At 41.7% G+C, this 22870-nt stretch overlaps 1 protein-coding gene across 3 annotated transcripts in view; it reads left to right on the top strand.

The window, feature by feature from the left end:
• Positions 1 to 22870, top strand: part of BMP2K (BMP2 inducible kinase) — a 57719-nt gene that overhangs the window by 4688 nt on the left and 30161 nt on the right. For all 3 annotated transcript variants that reach the window (XM_048509440.1, XM_048509439.1, XM_048509441.1), the window contains exons 2-10: positions 10869 to 10987; positions 11603 to 11708; positions 13547 to 13689; positions 14757 to 14878; positions 15508 to 15589; positions 16768 to 16900; positions 18648 to 18751; positions 20749 to 20828; positions 21753 to 21910. In XM_048509440.1, coding sequence (XP_048365397.1) covers positions 10869 to 10987; positions 11603 to 11708; positions 13547 to 13689; positions 14757 to 14878; positions 15508 to 15589; positions 16768 to 16900; positions 18648 to 18751; positions 20749 to 20828; positions 21753 to 21910 — 1047 coding nt within the window. The remainder of the gene's footprint in view (positions 1 to 10868; positions 10988 to 11602; positions 11709 to 13546; positions 13690 to 14756; positions 14879 to 15507; positions 15590 to 16767; positions 16901 to 18647; positions 18752 to 20748; positions 20829 to 21752; positions 21911 to 22870) is intronic.

Here is a 22870-nt window from a genome sequence, read left to right as displayed (position 1 = left end):
TTAGGTGGAATCTGTTTTCCTTCACCTTGAATCCATTACTGTACTTCTATGGCAGTGCTTTTATGGTATGAGAGAATCCCGGCTGCTGACTAGGTTTCCTGAAGGATCCACCTGGAGAAGAAAAAGAAGAGTTTGAAGAAGAGTTTGGATTTATATTCCACCTTTCTCTCCTGTAAGGAGACTCAAGGTGACGTACAAGCTCCTTTCCCTTCCTCTCCCTACAGCAGTCACCTTTGAGGCAGGTGGGGCTGAGAGAGTTCCGAAGAACTGTGACTAGCCCAAGGTCACCCAGCTGGAGTGTAGGAGGTCGGAAACACATCTGGTTCACCAGATAAGCCTCTGCCACTCAGGTGGGGGAATCAAATCTGGTTCTCCAGATTAGAATCCACCTGCTCTCAGCCACTGCACCACACTGGCAAAAATTTATGCAAGTCCAGCAAGTCCAGTAAATCAATTGGGCAAGGAGAAGTAATAGCATATCAGCGTTTCAGTTTCTATGCACCACAGTGATTTCCAGTGAAGTCTGCCACAAAAGCCTCTTTTTCACTCCTCATATCCAGGTTAACAACCGGGAGTCATTGTCATTATCTCAGTGTTCTAGAGCAGGGGTCCCCAGCCTTTTAAAGTCTATAGGCACAGTTGGAATGCTGATATGGCATGGTGGGCGCAGCAGCAAAATGGCCTCCACAAAATAGCTGCTGCAAGAGGCAGAGCGAGCAACAAAATGTATTCGACAATACGTTGAACAAAATGATTGCCTCAGCTTAACTTCAGTAACAGTGCAGAGAGCCTTGTGCTGTGGTGGCAGCTGCTGCCCAAGCAACATTTTAAAGAATATGCACAATCAGAATGTTTGCTTGGCAAAAGTCCTGTCTGGCCTCACTTGCTTCCTAAAAACACTTAGTGGGGTACCATGTTGTGGACCCTGATCTAGTGGCCTTCAGATGCTAACCTTGTATGGTTAATAGTTCACATGAAACAGATCTTTGTGTTGGTTTACTTAATTTTGCAATTAGCCATTTGTCGGAAACTGACTAACAATTCTGCATACTTCATACAGTGGTACATGGAAATGGCGGGCAGGTTTCTGTAATTTTTGTGGACTTGCTAGGTAACTTTATTGGAGATAAATTATATTCTTCAAACAGTATCAGTAGAATTAGGACCTTGTATGACAGATTTTGCATACAAATGTGGAGTAGATTGGAAGAGAATGTCTTTACCCATTTACCAAATAAACAGACTGCTAAGTTTACTAAATTCTGATATGTACAATATGATTCATGGGATTGCAACTTACTCTGGCAATACTTGTGAAAGTTTGTGTTTGGGTCATAAGATTGAGTTTTGAGAGCTGAAAGGCTAGAGGTCAGGAACAGTTAAAGAACCAAGCTATATAAAACTCAGGCCGAGAGGTCAACAAAGAGCCAGTATAAAAGAGCTGTTTTGGATGACTGAAATGTATAAAACTTTACTGATAATTGATGTATGATTATTAATCTATGCAGTTTTCACAGTCCAAATAGTGGTGATTGAATATCCTTTAATAGGAAGTGGCACACACCTAATCTGAGTAATAAATATACATGATAGCAGCACCCTGCCCAATTAATTTAGTGCACTGGCATAAGTTTTTGCATGATTCACACTTGGGTTACTAGTATTTCTCTTTCTGTAAAAGAACTCTGTGAAGCTTTTCAGTCCTATAAATGTTTTTGCCTGCCATTGTATTCATACCTTTAACTATCTAGCATCCCGCCTGTATACCTCTATACCTTAACTTAAACATATTTTATTATTTTTTAAAAGTGTCTTATTTGATTCTGTAGAAGATGATGATGAGTTTGGATTTATACCCAACCTTTCTTTCCTGTCAGGCTTACAAACTCCTTTCCTTTCCTTTCCCCACAACAGACACCTTTGAGGTAGGTGGGGCTGACAGAGTTCTGGCCCAAGGTCACCCAGCAGGAATGTAGGAGTGCGGAAACACATCTGATTCACCAGATAAGCCTCTGCCACTCAGGTGGAGGAGTGGGGAATCAAACCCGGTTCTCCAGATTAAACTCCACCTGCTCTTAACCATTACACCACGCTGCTCTGACCATGAACTAAGACACCACGTGACAGCCCACAATGCAGATGAACAAAGGTACCACATGATGTACTTCTTGAAAACCCCAGTTCAACCAACCTTTCCTTTCAATGGGGACGGAATCAAACCCGGTTCTCCAGATTAGACTCCACCTGCTCTTAACCACTACACCACGCTGACTCTGTACTGAGCTACATTTGGTAGTGTCACCATAAGTTTCTGACTCCTGTCCTTTTACTATAGCAAGTATTTGATATTTCATTTAACCAGATTTTTTTCCAGATCAGATAAACAATACCTTTATGAAGGATGGATATATGTATGTTCCTTCTTTCCCCCCCTAATAGGGACCCAAAGCTGCTAACAGTACATAGAGAGAATAAACTTGTGGTCAGGCAGTTATTCTGTCTCCACTTGTTGATCTGCACAGCTCCTTAGTGCTGACTCTCAAGGTGCGAGATAAAGAGACTTGTGACTTTGGGCAACCCCAGACCCTTTTATATCTGTATGTAGAGAACAGAACAAACCTTGTGTGATGTTGTTAAGCTCCTACTAAATATCAGTATCTTCCACAATTCCACCCCTGCCAGTATCAACCATGGAAGAAACTCCAGCGCTGTCATGCAGCCTTAATGATTTTTTTTTTTGCTATTTAGAATTTCTGTACATTGTTAGTGGTGGTGAAGCTTATTGTCCTGCTTGGCTGAGTGAATAATCTTCAGTTGCTTCTTGGGGGAGCGGGCATTATAGTGCATGGAATTAAAACTTTGTAGAGGTACCAAGGGCCAGTCTAGGAGTAGGAAGGGGTAATAGGAGGAAGAGCAGCCAAGTGACGGAAAGCCCTAGAGCCAAAGTGAATGACCGAAGAATTCTCTGCAGACTGAAAAAGAGGAACCAGAGGGAATGGTAGGTGAAAGGAAGTTAAGCTTGTGAAAAGGTACGGAAGAAATAGGAAGCTAACTGATGAGAGAGAGAGGGAACAGGGAGCCAACGGGAGCTTTGGTTTACTTGAGCTTGAGTCTGCATTCTAGCAATGGTAGTGTCGTTTCTGTGTTTGCGTAGAGAAAGATTCTTGCACTTGTGGCTTTGAGTGCTTTTGTAATATCGAAAGCTGAATTTCACCGTTGCCTTCTTATGAGGAATGTGGGGTAAAGATGTGTTAAATGAATGTTGAGTTAGTCCATTCTTTGGATGCAAGCTTCTAGTTTGTTAGCATGTGTTAGACTTTTCAGGCAGAGTGTTCTTTGCCTTATCCTTTGGAACAAACCAGTCACAATTCTAAAATCTTTTAAGACTCTGTTCTTTCTACTTGTTCATTGACTCGACCTTCTTGGGTAGGGCTGTAGGTTTACGTTAGATGGTCTATAACCGTGGTGGCGAACCTTTGGCCATGCTGGCAGGGGCTGATGGGAATTGTAGTCCATAACATCTGGAGTGCCAAAGGTTTGCCACCACTGGTCTATAAACTGTTCAACAAGTTGTTTTTATTTAAAGCAGTTTTGCACAACTTGCTTTAAGTGGCCCAGGGAAGCTGACCACATGAATTGTTTAAAAAACACAATTAGATAAAAGTCCAATAAAAGTAAAAATTCCCAAATTTCATTTTCACCGGTAAGTCCAAAACCAGTGGCAGTAATCAACAAAAACCCAGTTATCCTCAGCTTTGAAAAAGAGAGGTTTTCTGCAGTTACCAGGTGGGCAAAGGGATGTGGGGGGAGCGGTCAGCAGGGAAAGCTGGGCAGATCAGAGGTGGCACAAAGGTTTGCACCTGGTTCTCAGTATGTATAACCATGTCGTGGAACATGAGCTTACAAGACTTTGCTGAAAACTTGCAAGGTTGCAGTGGTTCTGAATATCTGGCAACCTATCTTTCGAGACAAGCGTCAGGTACCAGGTGCTTGGGAGCAGCAGCAGCAGAAGGCTGTTGCTTTAACATCCTGCATGTGAGCTCCCAAAGGTATCTGGTGGCCCACTGCGAGTAGCAGAGTGCTGGACTAGATGGACTCTGGTCTGATCCAGCAGGCTCTTTCTTATGTTCTTATGTTCTTACTTTATCAGTGATGTGTGACACACTGAAATGTTGTAAAGGGTGGCTTTTGATTCAGGTTGTCTAGCATGAGGACAGAACTTTGTGAGGCTTGGGAAATTGTCAGTAGAAGATTTGATTGAACTGGTTTCAAATAGGAAGAGTCAACTAGTATATGATATGTGCCCTGAATGCGCAGTTCCTTGAAGCCTTTTATATTCTTATGGACTGCTTCCCCCAGATTGACGATTAGGTTTTGGTGGGTATTTTTATTTGCACTTCAAATATTCTTACTTTATAACAAGTGCAAGTGTATATATACTGATGCTACCTTGTCTTCTAAGTGAAACCAGACTAGGGTGCACCTTGTTCTTACGTTCCCCTGTGAACTTTCTGCAGTAAAGAATACAGGGAAGGATTCATTTCTAGTTTTAGCCGGCTTGGGTCTCTGGGGCAAATAACATCTGCAAAACAGTGTTCTTGGATGTTTAAAGCAATCCATTGGTAAGCATGTTCATTAAAAAAATGAACCAAGGAAATGAAAAACTTGACTTAAACCGGTTATTTAAATTGGGATTAGGGTTTTTTTGAGAGGAAGGGTGATTTATATCTTTCCTTTCCTTCAGGACCCACTAGTGCACAGGTGTCAAACTCACGGCCCTCCAGATGTTATGGACTACAGTTCCCATCATCCCTTGCTAGCATCATGCTGGCAGGGGATTATGGGAACTGTAGTCCATAACCTCTGGAGGGCCGCAAATTTGACACCTATGCACTAGTGCATACTAAAAAGGTGGTGTTGTGGGTGATATTACACATAACCCAACGCTTGCCACCAAAAATGTAACATCACCCACTCCCTGAGGGAAAACAGAAACCCCAAAAAGAGAGTGAGGCCTGTCCCTGAGGGTGGATGTTTGGGTAAAAAGGTGGGTGTTGTGGATGGAGGAGCCCCAGCTATGTAAAACAGGTGGTTCAGCAAAGAGGAAGAAGTGGTTAATGTCTCCTGTGCAGCCTTTTAGAACAGCAGAAGCTGTATTGCCAGTGAAAAAGAAGGCACGGATTCTGACTCCTTTACTTAAAATTAGTCCATTTTGTGTATTGTGCTCAGCTCATGAGCCAGTTATATCTGTTTGTCTTTTGATGTCTGCCCTTTCTACCTGAAAATTGACTTCATGCTTCTGTGATTTGAACAACAACCTAAACTGTTATGTGTATTTGTAATCATAACAAGTCTCATTTGTTCCAGTATGTTGTCCATTCTCAAACCAATCAGTTCCTTGTCCAACTGTTTAGTGGAGCTAATTTAGTGGTATATCTGGCAAGTAGTACTTTTGAAAGAACATAGAAGTGTACAGTTCAGAACTGGAAAAACCACTCAAGTTATCCTGGTGATATTTCATATTTACAGCTTTTGGTAAGGTTTTCCACTTAACCTTAACAAAACAAGTCAGAAGAGATTGAAGGTGGCAGTATGATTAGATTTTAAAATGTCCATTAGGACTAGCCCAGTTGTGAGGCAATAAGTGAGATTTAAGTTTCCTAGAGGCTGCATTTTTTTAAAACATAGACTGGGTGGTGATAAAAAGATGCCTCAGGGCATGGTGAACAGTGGGTTGCAGTTAGTTCCGTTCTTCCATTGGAAAATTTAGTTGGGTCTACCAATTCAATAGGCCAGGAAAATTCTCCACATAGTTTGTATCCACTGACTATGCCCATTGGTTCTACTTCTGCTTTCACTAAGGATTCTGTGAACTTCACTGTGTTAATGGCTTGTAATGGACATTCATTGAGGTTTTTAAAAATATATAGTATATCTTGAACATTTTAGGAAGAGGTACCCTAGGAACTGCCTCAGCCCTACTTAATCAAGAACAGAGGTGAGGGAAATCATAAAGGTTTTCCAGCATTTAGCTTCTGTAGACTGTAACAAGAGTCTTTAAAGCAAGAAATATGTTTTTTTTAATTTGAAGCCACTTGATAGTAGGGAGCAATATTAGTATGAGTGTGTTAATTCTTGATTCATCCTAAATCTCACTATTTAAAAAGAAAATGGAGAGGTGAAATCCATCATTTTCATAATTGCATTTCACAGTTGTTAGGAGTCTAGTAACATACAACAGCAATTTCATTTGGGAGTGTAATATGAATATTGCTTTGCACTTCCCAATTCCTGTTCAGAACAAGCTCCTGCAGGCTGAATTAAGCATGATGGGACAGTCGTAAGTGTGAAATGAATGGTACTGCGCCAGGGGTATTTAACACAAAAAGCTTTATGTCAGTAAGATGAGCTGACCCTTTCCCTGTGGTGTGTTTTCATTCTGTATTCTATTGGCTCCTCTGGGGAGAAAGGGAAACGAGTGCAACCAGGTGTGCGTCTTCCAGCACCAGTGTGCATACTTTCATATGATTCTCCTCTCCCCTCAAATGTCATGTTTATGGGGCAGGATCATAAGAGTTGGCAGAATCATAGGGTTGGAAGAGACCCCAAGAGCCATCAAGTCCACCCCCTGCAATGCAGGGACATATAATCAAAGCACTCCTGACAGATGTCCATCCAGCCTCTGTTTAAAAACCTCCAAAGGAGACTCCACCACACTCCGAGGTAGTGCATCCCACTGTCAAACAGCCCTTACTGTCAGGAAGTTTTTCCTGATGTTTAGGTGGAATCTCTTTTCCTTCACCTAGAACCCATTACTCCTGGTCCTAGTCTCATGAGCAGAAGAAAATAAGCTTGCTCTCTCTTTGACATGACATCCCTTCAAATATCTAAAAATGGCTATCATATTACCTCTTAACCTTCTCTTCACCAAACCAAACATACCCAGCTTCCTAAGTCTCTCCTCGTAGGGCATGGATTCCAAACCTTTGACCATTTTGGTTGCCCTCCTCTGGACCCGTTCCAGAAGACCGACTAAACACATGACTGCCATTCATGTCTGGTTTTGGATCTCTTGGACTAGAATGGATGCTCTAAAAATAACATTTTCATTAGAAAAAGGCAAGTTACAATAGCACGTGGGTCCAATTTAGATTGGAACCATGTGCAGAGGACAAAGGGAGTTGACCCTTCACTGAACAACCCCCCGTCTGTTTCTGGTAGTACTTCAAAGGAAAAAGACTGGTTTTATAATAACTCGTTTAAGATGCTAATAAGTGTATAGAGGGTACATGTTTAATAAGCAAAAGTATGTGCAAGTTGAAGGGTTAAACCCTTTCTGCTTAGCCTCAGTTAGAATCATGTGTACACGCCCTCTCAGTTTGTCTTGTATAGCTCGACAGATCTATAATCTTCATTACCTCTGCTTCCACCCCAGTATCCAGGGGCAGTTTACCATACTGGTGTTACACTGTGAGTGAAGCAAACTTGAGTATGGTACAAAATTCCTGTAATAGGAGGGATATACAGGTAAATTCTTGGGAAGTGATATTTACAGAATGAGGAATAGTTGAATTCCAGTACCTTAACAAAGTTAAATCTGAGTTTTGCATGAAAAGTGAGTCACAGTTATGGAGTTTTCAAGGCAAGAGATGTTCAGAGATGGGTCCTCATTGCCTGCCTCTGTGTGGCGACCCCGGACACTCTTGGTGGTCTCCCATCCAAGTATTAATCAGGGCTAACCCTCCTTAGCTTCCAGCATCTGACGAGGGCAGGACAGGGCAGATGTCCTGAACAGATGTGGAGTATTTTATCTAAGCCAGTGTTGGCGAACCTATGGCATGCCAGATGTTCATGAACTACAATTCCCATCAGCCCCTACCAGCATGGCCAATTGGCCATGTTGGCAGGGGCTGATGGGAATTGTAGTCCATGAACATCTGGAGTGCCATAGGTTCGCCACCACGGATCTGAGCTCTGTAGTAAGAAATGCATGAAGGACTTGACTTCAGTATACTGTGATAGTTTTGGTCAGTATGTCCTTGTGCTGTGCAAGTGATGTTTCCTCAGTGGCTTTAAATATTAAGCAACCAATTTTTTTTCTTCGCGTAAAATTTGAGTCATACAGACATTCTGCAGACTGCTTCCCTTTACAGCTGTGAAACATAGATTTTTTTCTTTGTTTACCAAAAGTGTTCAGTTATTGTGATGGTGAGGTTTGAATTAGGAGATGATGCCACCTAATGGTAAAGTAACTTCCTGGGTCTGCAGCTGTTCTATTTCAATTGCTGTCAAGCTGTGTTTCTGTGAAATCTTGAGTTTTCTTGGTGGCTTATTGGGAATATCTCAGTGAGATGAATAACTGTGGATGTGTTTCCTGACAAAGAACTTGCACATAATTACTGTTCTTCACTAGCAATGTTACCAGGGCCTGTTAAGTTTATTTGTGTGCCCAATTGCATTTTGCACCGAGAACCCCAGGGGACTCTGACCTTGGGGAATCCAATAATGTGTGAACTGCATGTGCCCTAGAATACTTTTCAGTCCACAGGGTTTCTTTGGTAGGATATTTAATCTGAAAAGTGTTCCCTGAAGTTAGGGAAGATGAAGTATTAATTTAGTTACGAGCATACAAATTATATATAAGTATTAAAGATTTGGAAGCATGTAAGAATTTCACACATGCCCTTCAAGGGAGATGGGTGAGAATTTCAAATACATTTTCAAGGTCCGCTTGTTAAAATATGCTTTGTTCATGGGAAATATGAGGGCTGGCAGTTAACTAAGCTTTTAGAGCACCATGTCAGCAACTCACTTCTTGCCCTTCCGCAACCTGACCGTAGGTAGAGGAGGAACAAGCAACAGGTCCCAAAGATGCTCTCTGTAGCAGTGGGAGATGCCCATGAACAACGTAACCTGCCCCTTTCCACTAATCAGCTGTGGGCTGAGTGGTGATTCCATTGACTGCTTCACAGCTGATTAGTGGCAGCGAGCAAGGGGAGAACAGCACCAGTAAGATCAGCATGTGCCCCTAATTGGGACTCAGAGCCTCTTCTGCCACTGCCTGCTATCTTGAGAGTAATCGGCGGTGGCTGGCATGCTGCCAGTAACATATCTTCATCGCTGTGCATTCAATACAATTTTGCATGGGGACTGTGTAGGCCTGGGGTATCGAACTCTGGCGCTTCATATGTTCATGGACTACAATTCTCATCAGCCCTGAAGCTCTGGTGTAGGCGGAAGCCAGCCATGGAGAACTGACCAAAGGTTTCCAGAAGTTTCACAGCACTTGGAGCGCTTTCCCCTCCTGCCCAGAGCTGAGTATGGGTTGGTTCCCTTTCCAAATGGTCACATGATCGCCGAAGAGTCTCTTCCCTTAGTTCTCCCAGAGGACATCTTGTGTTGGGTGAGAAATCCAGTGCATGCTGGGAAATGTCACTCGCATGATGTCCTCTATCTTTAGGAATGCCCCAGGAGTTGTGATCAGTGAAGCAGGGTGAGTTGTAGGGGTAAGGAAGTTTGGGGAGATACTTTTCTTTGACCCACTGCTTATATCATTGTCACCCATAGACAAGGCAAGGCAAAAATGTTGCACCACCCAATCTGAAGAAGATTCTTGAGGGTGTTGCACTCACTTTGCATTGCAGGCACTCATTACAAGCTACTCGGATTCATGCTGAGTGTGCAAACTCTGATGTTATCAGCAGTAATTATGTAAATACAGATTTCCTGCTTTCCAATAAAAGCTTATTGAATAATTGTGGGTCATTCCAGGAAGAGCACCCCAAGGAGGGTCATTACTTTGGTTCAGGGTGGGGACTGTCCCTCAATGTTCTAAATTTAGAGGTCATTTCCATATAGTGTACACCTAGGAGTGCATGGTTCTCGAGTACGCTTCCTGTGAAGTTTTTCTTACCTTTTAAAGCTGTCCATTGTAAAACAGTTAGCTCACTGTTTCTGAAAAAGGGTGGTTTTGGGTTGGTTTATCCGATCTCTGGCTGTCCTGAAGCTGTATTTTAATTATTTTTGTCATGCTTTTAAGTAGGAAAACTGTAACACATTGCAACCTCTCTTCCTGTGCCTGCTGTGGTGATTTTGGGTTGTGGTGCCATCAGTAGTGTTTGAAGTAGGAGGAGAAATGGTGACGAGAGAAGGTGGGCAGATTAAGTTGGAAACATGTCAGATGATCGTAATGTCCCTATTCCAGTCAACCTGTCCCTTTCTGAGCTGTCAAAAGTTCATCATTTTACAGTGTTAATCCTCCCTAATTTGGGGAGGAGGAAGGGCTAATTATCAAAGATTTCCAAACTTAGATTCGGATGTTGTGGGTTTTCCGGGTTGTATGGCCGTGTTCCAGTAGTATTTTCTCCTAAAGTTTCTGCATCTGTGGCTGGCATCTTCAGAGGATCTGGTGGTAGTGGTGCAAACCAGATCCTCTGAAGATAGCAGCCACAGATGCAGGAGAAACATCAGGAGGAAATACTACTGGAACACGGCCATACAACCCGAAAAACCCACAACATCCTAGTAATTCCTGCCGTGAAAGCCTTCGACAATACATTAGATTATACTGTAGTTGGCTTTTATCTATGACCTTTGCAAGAACAGAATTTGGCACAGTAATACCCTTCTGAGTGCATTTCCCTCTTCAGTGATAAGTTCATTGTGAAGGGTGAAGAAGGGAAGTGGAATAGCTCTTTGTCTCTTCCTTCCAGGTGTGGCTTCTTGAGGGGTCCTCATGTGTAACTCATATTGTTAAAATTTTAAGGACAGTATTAATGACTGTAATGTGCTCTAACTTAAACTGTAAAAAGCTGCTTAGGTTTATTAGTAGATGAGGTTATTAGATCCATCCTGTTTGTTCTTTGTAGGTGGGTTTTCCACTGTCCTCCTTGTCCGCACACATGGTGGAATTCGGTGCGCATTGAAAAGAATGTATGTAAATAATGTGACTGACCTCAATATTTGCAAAAGAGAAATAACAATTATGGTAAGTAACATTATTTTTAGATGTGAACACTTTTATATAAGCATGAATTGGTTTGTGATCAAAGTCTTGGTAAGTTTACATCCTCTGGAGTTACTTTTAAAAGACTCAGATGGATTTGGGAGGCTGTTATCAGTATTTACATTTGTGCAATGTTTGAAAGGTAGTATCTCAGGAAAAGAAAAGCAAGTTATGTGAGGCTCTAGGCCAGTTTGGCAGTTCACAATTCCATCTGAATGGATTCTGTTACTATTCAATTACTTGTTTTGAGAATGGGTTACTGTGAAAGGGCCCCCTAAAGGTATGGAACAAACCTTGTTTAAAAATACTGTTGATCATCAATGTTCTCACAGGCAACCCAATGATGCAATTTTTTTGGGAGTCCTTTAAAAGGAGTGAAGATGACAGCACAGCTCATCTCAGATTTTTATGGCAGTTTTTGAATTCTAAATATCCATTTAATCAAGATTATGAGAAACAGATATTTGGATTGCTTTAGAAGAGCCATGCTAGAATAATGTATACCACTAGCAGTTCAGAGTAATCCTTATGCCCTGATTTTACTGTTTGCAGACTTTGGAAATGTTTTCCCCTTTAAATATGTGCTTCTTTTTTCAGAAAGAGTTGTCTGGGCACAAGAACATTGTGGGGTATTTGGAATGTGCTGTTAACTCTGTTAGTGATAACGTGTGGGAGGTGCTCATCCTAATGGAGTACTGTCGTGGTAAGTAAACTTCTGTCACTCTGAATTTAAAAAATCTAATGCTGTTGCTAAAAAACAGGTTTGGCTGATTTCAAACATGCCCTTTTATTTGTGGATGGCTTCTTCTACTTGCAGAAGTATTGCTTTACCTTGTGCTAGAACAGTGATGGCGAAATGGCACGGGTGCCAGAGGTGGCACTCGGAGCCCTCTCTCTGGGCACGTGCACACAGAGTTCGTCGTGGGGGGGCAGAAAATCATCCCCCCCCACACACACACATCTAGGCTGGCTTGGCCACTGAGAAGTGCATTATTCTGCATGTGCGGAAGGGGCCTTAGCCAGGCTTTAAGCCCTGGTATACAGGACAAACCTTAGGAACCTTTTTAGTCTGATGCATTTCCGCCCTTCATCATGTGCCCCAATGAAATTCAGTTCTTATACAGAAAGCCACATTTTGTCTCAGTCATCAACTGTTCACTACCCTCAACACCAGGACTACAAGCCTAGCTTCAACTCTCAGAAGCCAGATTTCCAACACAAAGTTCTAGCACAATGATGGCGAACCTTTTTGAGACCGAGTGCCCAAATTGCAACCCAAACCCGCTTATTTATCGCAAAGTGCCAACCCAGCAATTTAACCTGAATGCTGAGGTTTTAGTTTAGAAAAAACTGTTTGGCTCCCTCTTCCTCCGCCCCACCCGCTCAAGCAGGGGCCAGCCTGCTCTAGCCTTCAGCAAGTCCCAAGCTCTGTGGCTCTCTATTATTTCTGCCTCCTCTCCCCCCCCCCCCCCCCCCCCCCCGCTCAGGCAGCAGCCACCCAGAGCACAGGCACCAGGCCAGCCAGCCGAGTCCTCCCTGCTCACCGCGGTGCGCACATGTCATTTCAATCCACTTTCAATGCACTTTGAAGCTGGATTTTACTGTGCGGAATAGCAAAACCCACTTTCAAACAGTTGTGAAAGTGGATTGAATGTGCATTATTCTGCATGTGTGGAAGGGGCCTTACTGTTGACTGTGTAACCTTTTGTGGTTTGGGCACCAGAATAAGCTGCAGGAATTTCAATGTGTGTAGCATGTGTCGCCCAGGCTAGCCTGATCTCACCAGGTCTCTGACGCTAAGCAGGGCCAGTCCTGTTCACTATTTGGATGAGAGACCACCGAGGAACACCAGGGTAATGATGCAGAGGCAGATGGTGGGAAACCACCTCTGAATGTCCCTTGCGATGAAAATCCTATGGGGACACCAGAAGTCAATTGTGACTTCATGGCCCAAAAATCCAAAATAACATGTTATGCCTCTGTGGGCCTGTTACAATTAGCATAGAGTGTAACAGTGTATTTTATCTGTTCTGTAGCAGTTTATTTGAAGGCTCTCTTGTAATCCTAATGCATATTTTTGATGGATTCAGAGCTTTTTAATGGCATTCCTCAGGGCTAAATAATGCTTGCCAGATAAACCTCTTTCCTGGGTTGGGTGTGTATAATTAGAGGGATTTTTATATTTCCTAGGCAGTGCTTGGGAATAAAAGTGCACTCCAGTGGAAAACTGCTTAAATTTCAGTTCATACTAAATTTTGAGGATACAATCCAGCTATAGACAAACATTTATATGTTTTCATTTGAGTGACTTAAGCGTGTGCATGACATTTACTGATTCCCAGATTCTTGGATTACTGATAAGAGCAAAAACTATCATATATAGGTACCAGTATGAGACCTTTTTCCTAAGTAATGTTTCTAATTGGTCAGAATTGTTAAAAGTTGTAGCATTTGACTATTGTGTTAATTTTGAAAACATTATTTAATCTATTCTGTAAGGGTTTTTTTTACATTGCTGTAATTGTGGCCTTCTTTTTGCAGCGGGACAGGTAGTGAATCAGATGAACCAGAGATTGCAGACAGGCTTTACTGAGGCAGAAGTGCTGAGGATATTTTGCGATGCTTGTGAAGCCGTTGCCAGGTTGCATCAATGCAAAACACCCATTGTTCACCGAGATTTAAAGGTGAGAACCTGAAGTTAATGGGCCAAATGTTTGCTGTTTTTTTCCTAGTGGTGACTGAGCTACAATAAAAGCCCCTTAAGTAATGTAGTGTTAAAAATGATGATGCTAAGCTTCAATCAGATTCAGATATGTTGCTCCTTTTAAAACAGTTAATTAGCTTGTGACAATAACATGGAACATGACTCTGTTGCTCTTTCAGGGTCAGTGCAAGCCTGTCCATATCAGGCTGACTCTGTAATCTCCTTATTAATGGGCAGTATTCATAGAATCATAGAGTTGGAAGAGACCCCAAGGGCCATCAAGTCCAACCCCCTGCAATGCAGGGACACATAATCAAAGCACTCCTGACAGATGGCCATACAGCCTCTCTTAAAAAAACCCCAAAGAAGGAGACTCCACCACACTCCGAGGTAGTGCATTCCACTGTCAAACAGCCCTTCTTACTGTCAGGAAGTGGAATTTCTTTTCCTTCACCCTGAACCCATTACTGCTGGTCCTAGTCTCTGGAGCAGCAGAAAACAAGCTTGCTCCCACACCTACATGACAGCTCTCCAAATATCTAAACATGGCTATCATATCACCTCTTAGTTTTCTCTTCACCAAACGAAACATACCCATCTCCCTAAGTCTCTCCTTGTAGGGCATGGACTCCAGACCTTTTTACCATGGATTCCAGAGCTTTTATCAACATATCTTCAGTTCATTGATGGTCATCAGCCAATACCAGCCCAAAACACTAGTTAAGAACATCCGCTGTTTTTCCTGACTCAGATGACATAGAATACACTTATACAGGTTGGCATTTATACACTGATCATGATGTCACACAGTGTACAGCATGTCAGTATGCCACACTGTGGAGGCTGAGCCTGTGCCCTGAAGCTTATTTGCATGCAGCCTATTCTTTATAGAACAGTTATTATGCTTCTGATGATCATTGTTATTGCTGAAGCCTGCATAGTTAGATAAATTCCACCGGTAAGACTAAGTGTTAAGAAAGAAGCAAGAGACACTTCTTGAAAATTAGGTCAAATTGTATTTCTAAATTATCTTTTTTTCTTCCTAAGGTTGAGAACCTTTTGTTAAATGACAGTGGAAATTATGTCCTTTGTGACTTCGGAAGCGCTACTAATAAATTCCTTAATCCTCAGAAAGATGGAGTTAATGTAGTTGAAGAAGAAATTAAGAAGTAAGTTACATTTTGTGTGGAAAAACTGTTAAGTGGAAGTAGGGCATTAACAGTGTTTGCCCAAATGGCGTAAAAATGCAAAGATCTCTTTTTGCAAGTGTGGGTAATGTCAGTGATTTTCTGATTATCTGACACCCCCATGTATGTATTCTGTATGGTAGGCCCCTTTGTGTTCGTTTGTGTTGCCCTGTGCAAAAACAGAGAAAAACTTATCCTTATGCCATCCAAATAGTATGCTAATCATGAACAAATTAATTAGAGCTTGCAAAGATACCTAATAATTGAATAGAGAATAATAGATTACTGTGTGTTTAAGTACCGTTTGGACTACAAGATTCCTCCAAAGGGAGAAAAATTTCTGTCCCTCAGAACTGCAAAAATCAATTTGAAAATATGGTACCAAAAGTGTAAAGGGTTAAAAACAGGGCAACTAGGATTTTTTTTAAAAAAAAGAATGGTCTGCTTGTAAGTTCATTTTTAATATTTCAAGAGTCAGCACTTAAGAATGAGACAAAAGTATAATATGCCTTAAGAGAACTTCTCATCACGTGATATGCAAATTAGACTACTTTAAATAATCCGTGTAGCACAATTTGCTAAAATCATCTTTCACTTTAATTTGTTCATAGGTATACTACATTATCATACAGAGCTCCTGAAATGGTCAACCTTTATGGAGGGAAGCCAATTACTACCAAGGCAGATATCTGGGTAAGGAAAACTATCATTTGACTGAAGTGAAATGAGGTGAAACTAAGGAATTAATGAATTTGAGGGATGTGGTTGGAGGAAGGATACTAATGTCCACACGGGCAGATTTTCTTTCATGCATTCATTCATTCTGCTTCTGAAGTGTATGAATAAATGACTTCTAAAATAGAGATTACTTGTACTAATACATGTTCAGTATATAACTAATGAAATGCAGTAATGGTTATTCATAAAGACTTAATTTCCTGCAAATAAATTTGTTGGTGTACATAAATGCTTATAGGCAATATAATTGGAAAATGCAGGTAGATTAGCCGCTTACAAACAAAATACCAGACACCACTTGTTAGGGTTATCTTGACCTTATTTTTCAGACATCAAACAGAAACCTACAAAAAACCCCATCAAAGACAAAAAAACTAAACAAAACTACCTCTGTTGTTCTTTGAACTCTTCATCTTCCTCCACCCTATTTATCCTGCACACCCTTGTTTCGTTATTGCTCTTTGTCCTACAAATGCACACTTCCTTCCTGGTTTATTCAAAGGGGTTTTACCGGTGCAACCAGGGTCTTGCCAATTTTGAAAGACAGAAGCTGCTGCATCTACTTGTGCCAGCCTTCACCTCTGTGCTGGCTGTACCCGAGTCAGCTAGTGCTGGCCACTGCATTTTCCTTTAAAGAGATGATTGTTTTGCTGGGTCTTTGGGCTTTGAAGACACACCTGTGTAGGGAGGTGAATAATTGAGCACAGTGCGTACAGATCATAGAATCATAGAGTTGGAAGAGACCCCAAGGGCCATCAAGTCCAACCTCCTGCCATGCAGGAACACACAATCAAAGCACTCCTGACATATGTTTATCCAGCATGGACTTGAATTAACAGAGCTCTTCCCCTGAAATGTAGGCAAACAGTTTGAGGTAAAATAACAGTAATGTTGTTCATACTATCTGTATGAACGTGGAGATTGCAGTTAGGTGGGGAAAAAGAAGGCACGGGTGTTGGGTTATTTTAGGCTTTGAAGCAGCTTTCCTTAACCAGTTAAGTGCCTGGGGCAATATTTTAAGGGTAATTTAGCTAAACTTCAGACTGTCATACTTTACACTTAGGAAGCAGAGGTTAAAAGAATTTATATAGTTTTGTTGATGCTTCTCCTGTTAACTGTGTTTTCCTTCCTAGGCCCTTGGCTGCTTGCTCTATAAGCTTTGCTTCTTCGTGCTTCCCTTTGGTGAGAGCCAGGTTGCCATTTGTGATGGAAGCTTTACCATTCCAGATAATTCCCGTTACTCTCATAGTATACATTGCTTAATAAGTAAGTATCTGGAGCAGTTTAAGTTAAACTTTCAATGGAAGTTTTGTTGTGTGAAACCTTACCGTGTGGTGTCTTTGGTTTTGGCAGCATCACAGCGCAGCATTATTAAAACGAACTCATTTAGAAATCAATATATTGGTGGGAGGAGAATTCTTTGCTTGATCCATTGAACTTTCCTGGATAGAATGGATTTCTGCGTGTGGAACGTGCAGTTTTCTCTTTTCTCCCCAGTCCCCGTTGCTAGAGAAGGAAAGGAACCCACTGAAACAGAATGAAAGGGGAGTCATAGGTCTGTGGTCAGAGAAGGGAATTGCTTGTTTAACTTCTTTGGTGCTGCATTTGTACTTAAATGCAAAAGAGACTTTACAAAAATACTTAGTGTAGAGAATCTGTACATCTAAATGTAGTCACAGCTTACTTTGAAAAGTTTTTTTTTGTTCCATGCGCTTATTATCTCTTGCACTCAGAAAAGTAGAACAGCTTCTTCAAATTGTTTTTAATGGGTCCCTTCAGGATTTAATTTTACAAACCAGGTCGTACATTATCTTGTCATGTTTGCAGTTAACATTTCTCCCATTATATGTGGGCGAACAAGGATGTTGAATGCAGATAAAAACTCATCATATCTGGAGAATGCATTAGATGTGTTTTGCTAGTAACAAACAAAGCAACTGCATTTGTGAGGAAAATAGATCTCCTTCTGGGTCTACCACATCTTTACCAGCTCATCTTTTGCAATGTGGCAAGTCTTTTTGAATTTCTAGCCTTTTCCGCCATAAAAAATCAGGATCGTAATGGTCCAAAATAAATGTATAGTCTAATACAAATTTTATCAAAACATGCTGACGTTTTAAAAACTTACTGAAAACATAGGAAGCATTATTGACTTCAAAAGTGTGGAAAGACTTGAATTTTGGAAAATTCTTGGAGAAAGAGGCTGTCTTACCTGTAATGTAACAATTTAAAATGCCACTGTGTGCCATTGTAGCACAGTCTAGCCAAGAGACTGATGCAGCATGGATTGGGGTCTCTAATAGTGTTGTCCTTAGCAGAAGTTAGTGATCTCAGATGGGAGTAACTCTGCCTAGGATGGCATTGCAAAGTATTTGGGACACAGTTGGTTTTAGGCTTCACAGGTTAAAACCACTGTCTTAGACTGTACTTGGAAGGCATTGGGAAGTCAGTCTAGATGCTGGATCACTGGAATAACATACTTTCAGTTGCCTGCCACCGCAAAATGATAGTCTGTTGATTTCTGATACCATAAAAGCTGAGCATTTGTGGATAGATAACACTGGAGTGATCTGGCCTCAGAGTCATGGACATGTAAATAACAGGGCCAGTCAGGTCTGACCTGGAAAGACATGGTATGGTCTGTTTGTCCAATGAGGTTGGTGCAAACCACTTTTGGTTACTACGATAACCTGAATATAGATATGGGAATCCCCCGAAGTTCAAACCTATGATTAGAAAATGCTGAACCAAGACACACCTGTGCCTATCCCCATCCTTGGTTGCATGGCCTGTCAACACAAGCTGGATTTGAGTTGTTGAGAGCATGATTTACCAAACAGTAGCTGAGCTTGGAAAACTTAGATTTGGACAGGGGTATGCAACTCTGTCCCTCCAGATGTCCATAAACTATGATTCCCACCAGCCCCTGCCAGGAGGTGCTGATGGGAATCGTAGTGATTTAGACGAGGTCCAGTTTTCTCATAGTTAAACTCTAATCTGTCCCAATCTACAGGGTACATGCTTGAACCAGATCAAGAACGGAGGCCGGATATCTTTCAAGTCTCTTTCTTTGCCTTTAAAATTGCCAAAAAGGACTGTCCTATATCCAACATAAACGTAAGTTGTTTTAAATGTGTCAAGATAAGTAGATATTTTGTGTTGTACTCTAAAAGAATCCCAGTAGGTTTTATATTTTAAAACCTAATTTCTGTTAAAATTGAGAAAAAATTGCTTCCATGTCTCCATTGAAAACTGTCAAATAAGATAAGTGAAAGCTGTGCCATCAACACCTGTCATGGTTAGGGGTGGAAGGCCTGTCTTTGCATGTATCAGTCACTTTGGGGAGGACGGAGTAAGACCCACTGTCTGAGAAGCTTGCAGATTCTAAGAGCTTTCCTAAGAACAGCTGTAGGGCTGGCATTTCCACAGCATGGCAGGTCAGGCAAGGGAACTGCCTAGCCAGCCCCAGATGAGCTGTGAGCAGAGCTGTAACTAGGGAAAATGTAGCCCAGTGCAAAATCTGAGTTTTCCAACCCCCCCTCCACCTCCCCGACCAAACAACTTTTTTTGCACCAGGTCTTGAAGTCAGAGTATGGACCTGGGGGGAAGGAGGAGGGGCATGGGGATAATTTTCTCCACCCCACGTGACTATATGGCCACAGCCTGGGGATGACCCCATATGTCCCCCTGGGTGGTACACCCCTGGCTGTGAGTGTGATTCGACTTGCTAGACAGGGGGGACCCAGCCTTCCCTGATATCTTCAGTCTAAAGAAAGAGGATGAAGACCCAGGGTGTTTGCCTCCTCCTCCTCCCCTCTCTGCTGAGCCTCACGCCACGTGGCTACTAATATATCATCAACAAAAAAGATAGAGAAGAAAACTTGCTGTGTCAACAGTAACTCTGGTCAATAGGAGACTTGAAAGAGGAGAAAGTCAGAGCCAGTCAATGCGTGAGTCTGGCATTCGGCTGTCTACTGTGTGTGATCTAAAGGCACAAAAGGCAGACCCGATGAGATTAGCGTCCAGTTCAGAGATAAGCGGAGCAACAGTTGAAAGGCTTTAATGTTGTTGTAATTGCCTACTTTTTTACTTGAGAAAACATAAGGTCTAGTTACTAGCTCATTTAGTTAATCTGCAACCTCCATGTTGGTGCCAGTTAACCAAACTTTTGCTGTAATGGGTATTGATGCCTTTGATTATTGCTCATGTAAAATATTACATAAGATTTAGTCTGTATACTTCACTTTCTGGGCCTTTCCTAGAAAACAGTCAAAGCTTTAATTGTAGATAATCCTGGTTGATGTCCCCAAAACAAAAAGCTAAGTTGTCCCCTGGCCTAACTTCTCTCCAGTTTCTTATAATTCCATTACTGTGAAAAGCTAGATTTCATTAAATGTTGACCTGGCATAGAAAGTAGCTGGTTAAAAAATAAATGTATCCACCATCACTGAATGGTGTAAAATTAAGCTTATTTATAAACAAGTAGTGACGAGAAATTCACACATGTTTATTTTTGTTGTAGTAGAAACAGCATTCTCATGCAAAATGGTAAATGAAATTTGGATTGAATCCAGATTGTTTTTACTCATTCTTGGCCAATTCCCTTTCTTATCCCCCCCCCCCCCCCCCCGTTCCACATGGTTTTTGTCTGTAAAGGTCCCATGATTCCAAATACAGCCTTTTCAGCGATTAAAGAGAACAGTGATCTTTTTCATCAGTAGTTGATCCCAACCCTTCATACTTCCACTGAGAAATGTTGAGACATGCTAAAATTATTCCTGAAAATTCTAGGCACCACATAGTAATTTCTAAGTACCATTATGAACTGCCTTGTCTGATTTGTCCAGCACTGGGTTGGGGTGCCTAGATGAAATCTAACTTTTCTTCCTGTTCATTCCCTGATTATTAGTATAAAAGTGGGGAAATGTTAGCCAGGTATGGTAATTCCCTTATTTAAGTATTTTCTCTTGAGTTGTGATGGACACCATAGGATGCTTATTAATGAATTCTGTGAAACTCATTTGCCATCCTTCAAATACCTGTGTAATTTGTTTGTATTACAGAAATCTATTGCTCAAAAAATTAATCTGTCTCATTTTATTTATTTGCTGAAGAATTCTCCTCTCCCATCTACTCTTCCCGAGCCCTTGACAGCTAGTGAGGCTGCTGCTAAGAAAAGCCAAATAAAAGCTAGGTGAGTCTAATTTCTGTTAAGCGCTGCTAGCATAATAATAGTACAATATTATGCTTTGTAGTAGCCTGGTAGCCTGGCCTAGCCAGATTTCATCAGAACTGTTTCATCAGAGCATTGTTGGCCACGGCCGGTACTTGAATGAGATACCATCAGGGAAGCTGAGGGTTGTTATGTAGAGCAATGGCAAATCATCTCTAGTCCTCTCTTGCCTTAAAAGACCTCAGTTGCAACTTGTTGTTTCTGCGATTGCCAGAAATGGCCTGCTTTGCTGTTAACACAGAAGGAAAAAAATGGAGAAGTCCAAATGAGTAAAAATGTAGCTAAAGATAGACCGTATTCCTGGAGCATCACATGGAGAATAGGAATGAAGGTATCTGCTGGGTAAAAAAAAATTGTGAGATTTACGTTTGAGCCAAATGCTGTATAATAGGGCCTCCTGCCTTGAAAGTAGAATGAAAACCCATTTCTCTTACTAGTTTTTATGTCTGGCGCCCTCGGTTAGGCAATGTTTGTTCTCTTTGCTATACAAAAGATAATCTAGTAGCTTTATAATGTAAAATGCTCGAGGCTCCTAAAGCTTTAGGAAACAGCTTTCTGGCATTCTGTCCCCACCCCCCAGGTTCAATTTTGTGAGAAGCTGTGAATAGAATTATTGTCTTACCGGGTGTACAACTGTCTCTAAAGTAGAAAAGGTGCAGAACAGTATTCAGTGCCAGTTGTTCTGTTATTTGGAAGGAAAAACATTACTCGGGCCCCCCCTTGTGGTGCACATGGATATTGAGAAGATGTATGAAGTGAAACTGTGCAAAGTACCCCACTATTAAATATTAAAAGTAGAAAAACCAAGGGGGAAGGGGAAATTGCGTTTCTTACTGTGTTCTGAAGTGCCGGCGGGAGAAACAAGTCATGTCTCTTCCATTATAGAATAACAGATGCCATTGGACCAACAGAAACCTCAATAGCCCCACGACAAAGACCAAAGGCCAACACGAGTGCTGCTGCTTCTAGTGTACTAACAATCCAGAGCTCAGCAACACCTGTCAAAGTGCCAGTCCCTGGTGATTTTAACAACGGGCAAAAAGGTAACTGATCAAACTAGTGGAGTGGTCAGGACAGCTGCTTTTTAATCAACTTGGAGAATTATCTTTGTTCGAAAATCACAGTTGTACCTTCTGAAAACTTTTGACAATTATAAATAAACGAAATGACTGGATCCCAAGCATTTTGGAAAAGGAAGCATTTGTAATTTTGGGTTTTTGTACTGTTTTATTTGAACGTGGTACAAATGCATATCCTGCAACAAGGTTAATCTTACAGTCGCTTGAAAAATACTTTTACTCAGGTCCAGTGTTTGTGTTCGCTGTTCAAATTTTGTTCAAGAAATTAATCTGTAAAGGATTATTGCTGCATAGGAAGATTCGTCTGTTTCCCTCTACTGGTATATTTTGCCAGAAGGTGAAGACTTTTTCTGTTTCACTTGGCCTACCCTAATGACAGTCACCCTGACCTGGCTGGCCCAGGCTAGCCTTATCTCATCAGATCTCAGAAACTAAGTGGGGATTGTCCTGGCTAGTATTAGGGGTGGTGATTCGGTAAATTTACCAGGTGTGCCGAAAAGCCAAACAATTTTTAGGGGTTTTTGCTCCTCTCCCTCCCCCCCATTTCCCAAGTCCATGTGGACTTGAGAGCCAGTAGAGGGGTGTAGAGAGGGGTCAATGGTTGTTCTCTTGCCCACTGAGCCTTCCCAAGCACTCCAGGGCTTTGGAAGCTCCATGCTGTGTAGGCAGGTTCAGTGCAGCATGGAGTTCTCTCCCTGCTGACACTTGCCAAGTCTTCCTGGGCTTGGGAAATGCTGGTGGGGCTGGGGAGAACTGGAAAACCGTGGAGTTTTTAACCTGAACATTTTCAGTAACAGCCAAATAAACCCAGTGGGTATTAGATTTATTTGACGTTACTAAACATTTCTGGGTTAAAAAAAAAACCCAAACCCAAAATGTCCTGAGTACAAAACGTTGTGCTCACCTCTAGCTACTACTGGTACC

The sequence above is a fragment of the Sphaerodactylus townsendi genome, linkage group LG10 (genome assembly GCF_021028975.2).
Source record: "Sphaerodactylus townsendi isolate TG3544 linkage group LG10, MPM_Stown_v2.3, whole genome shotgun sequence".
In the NCBI taxonomy this organism is placed as follows: domain Eukaryota; kingdom Metazoa; phylum Chordata; class Lepidosauria; order Squamata; family Sphaerodactylidae; genus Sphaerodactylus; species Sphaerodactylus townsendi.
Note: the sequence above shows the minus strand (reverse complement) of the source record. Positions and strands in the feature narration are given on the sequence as shown.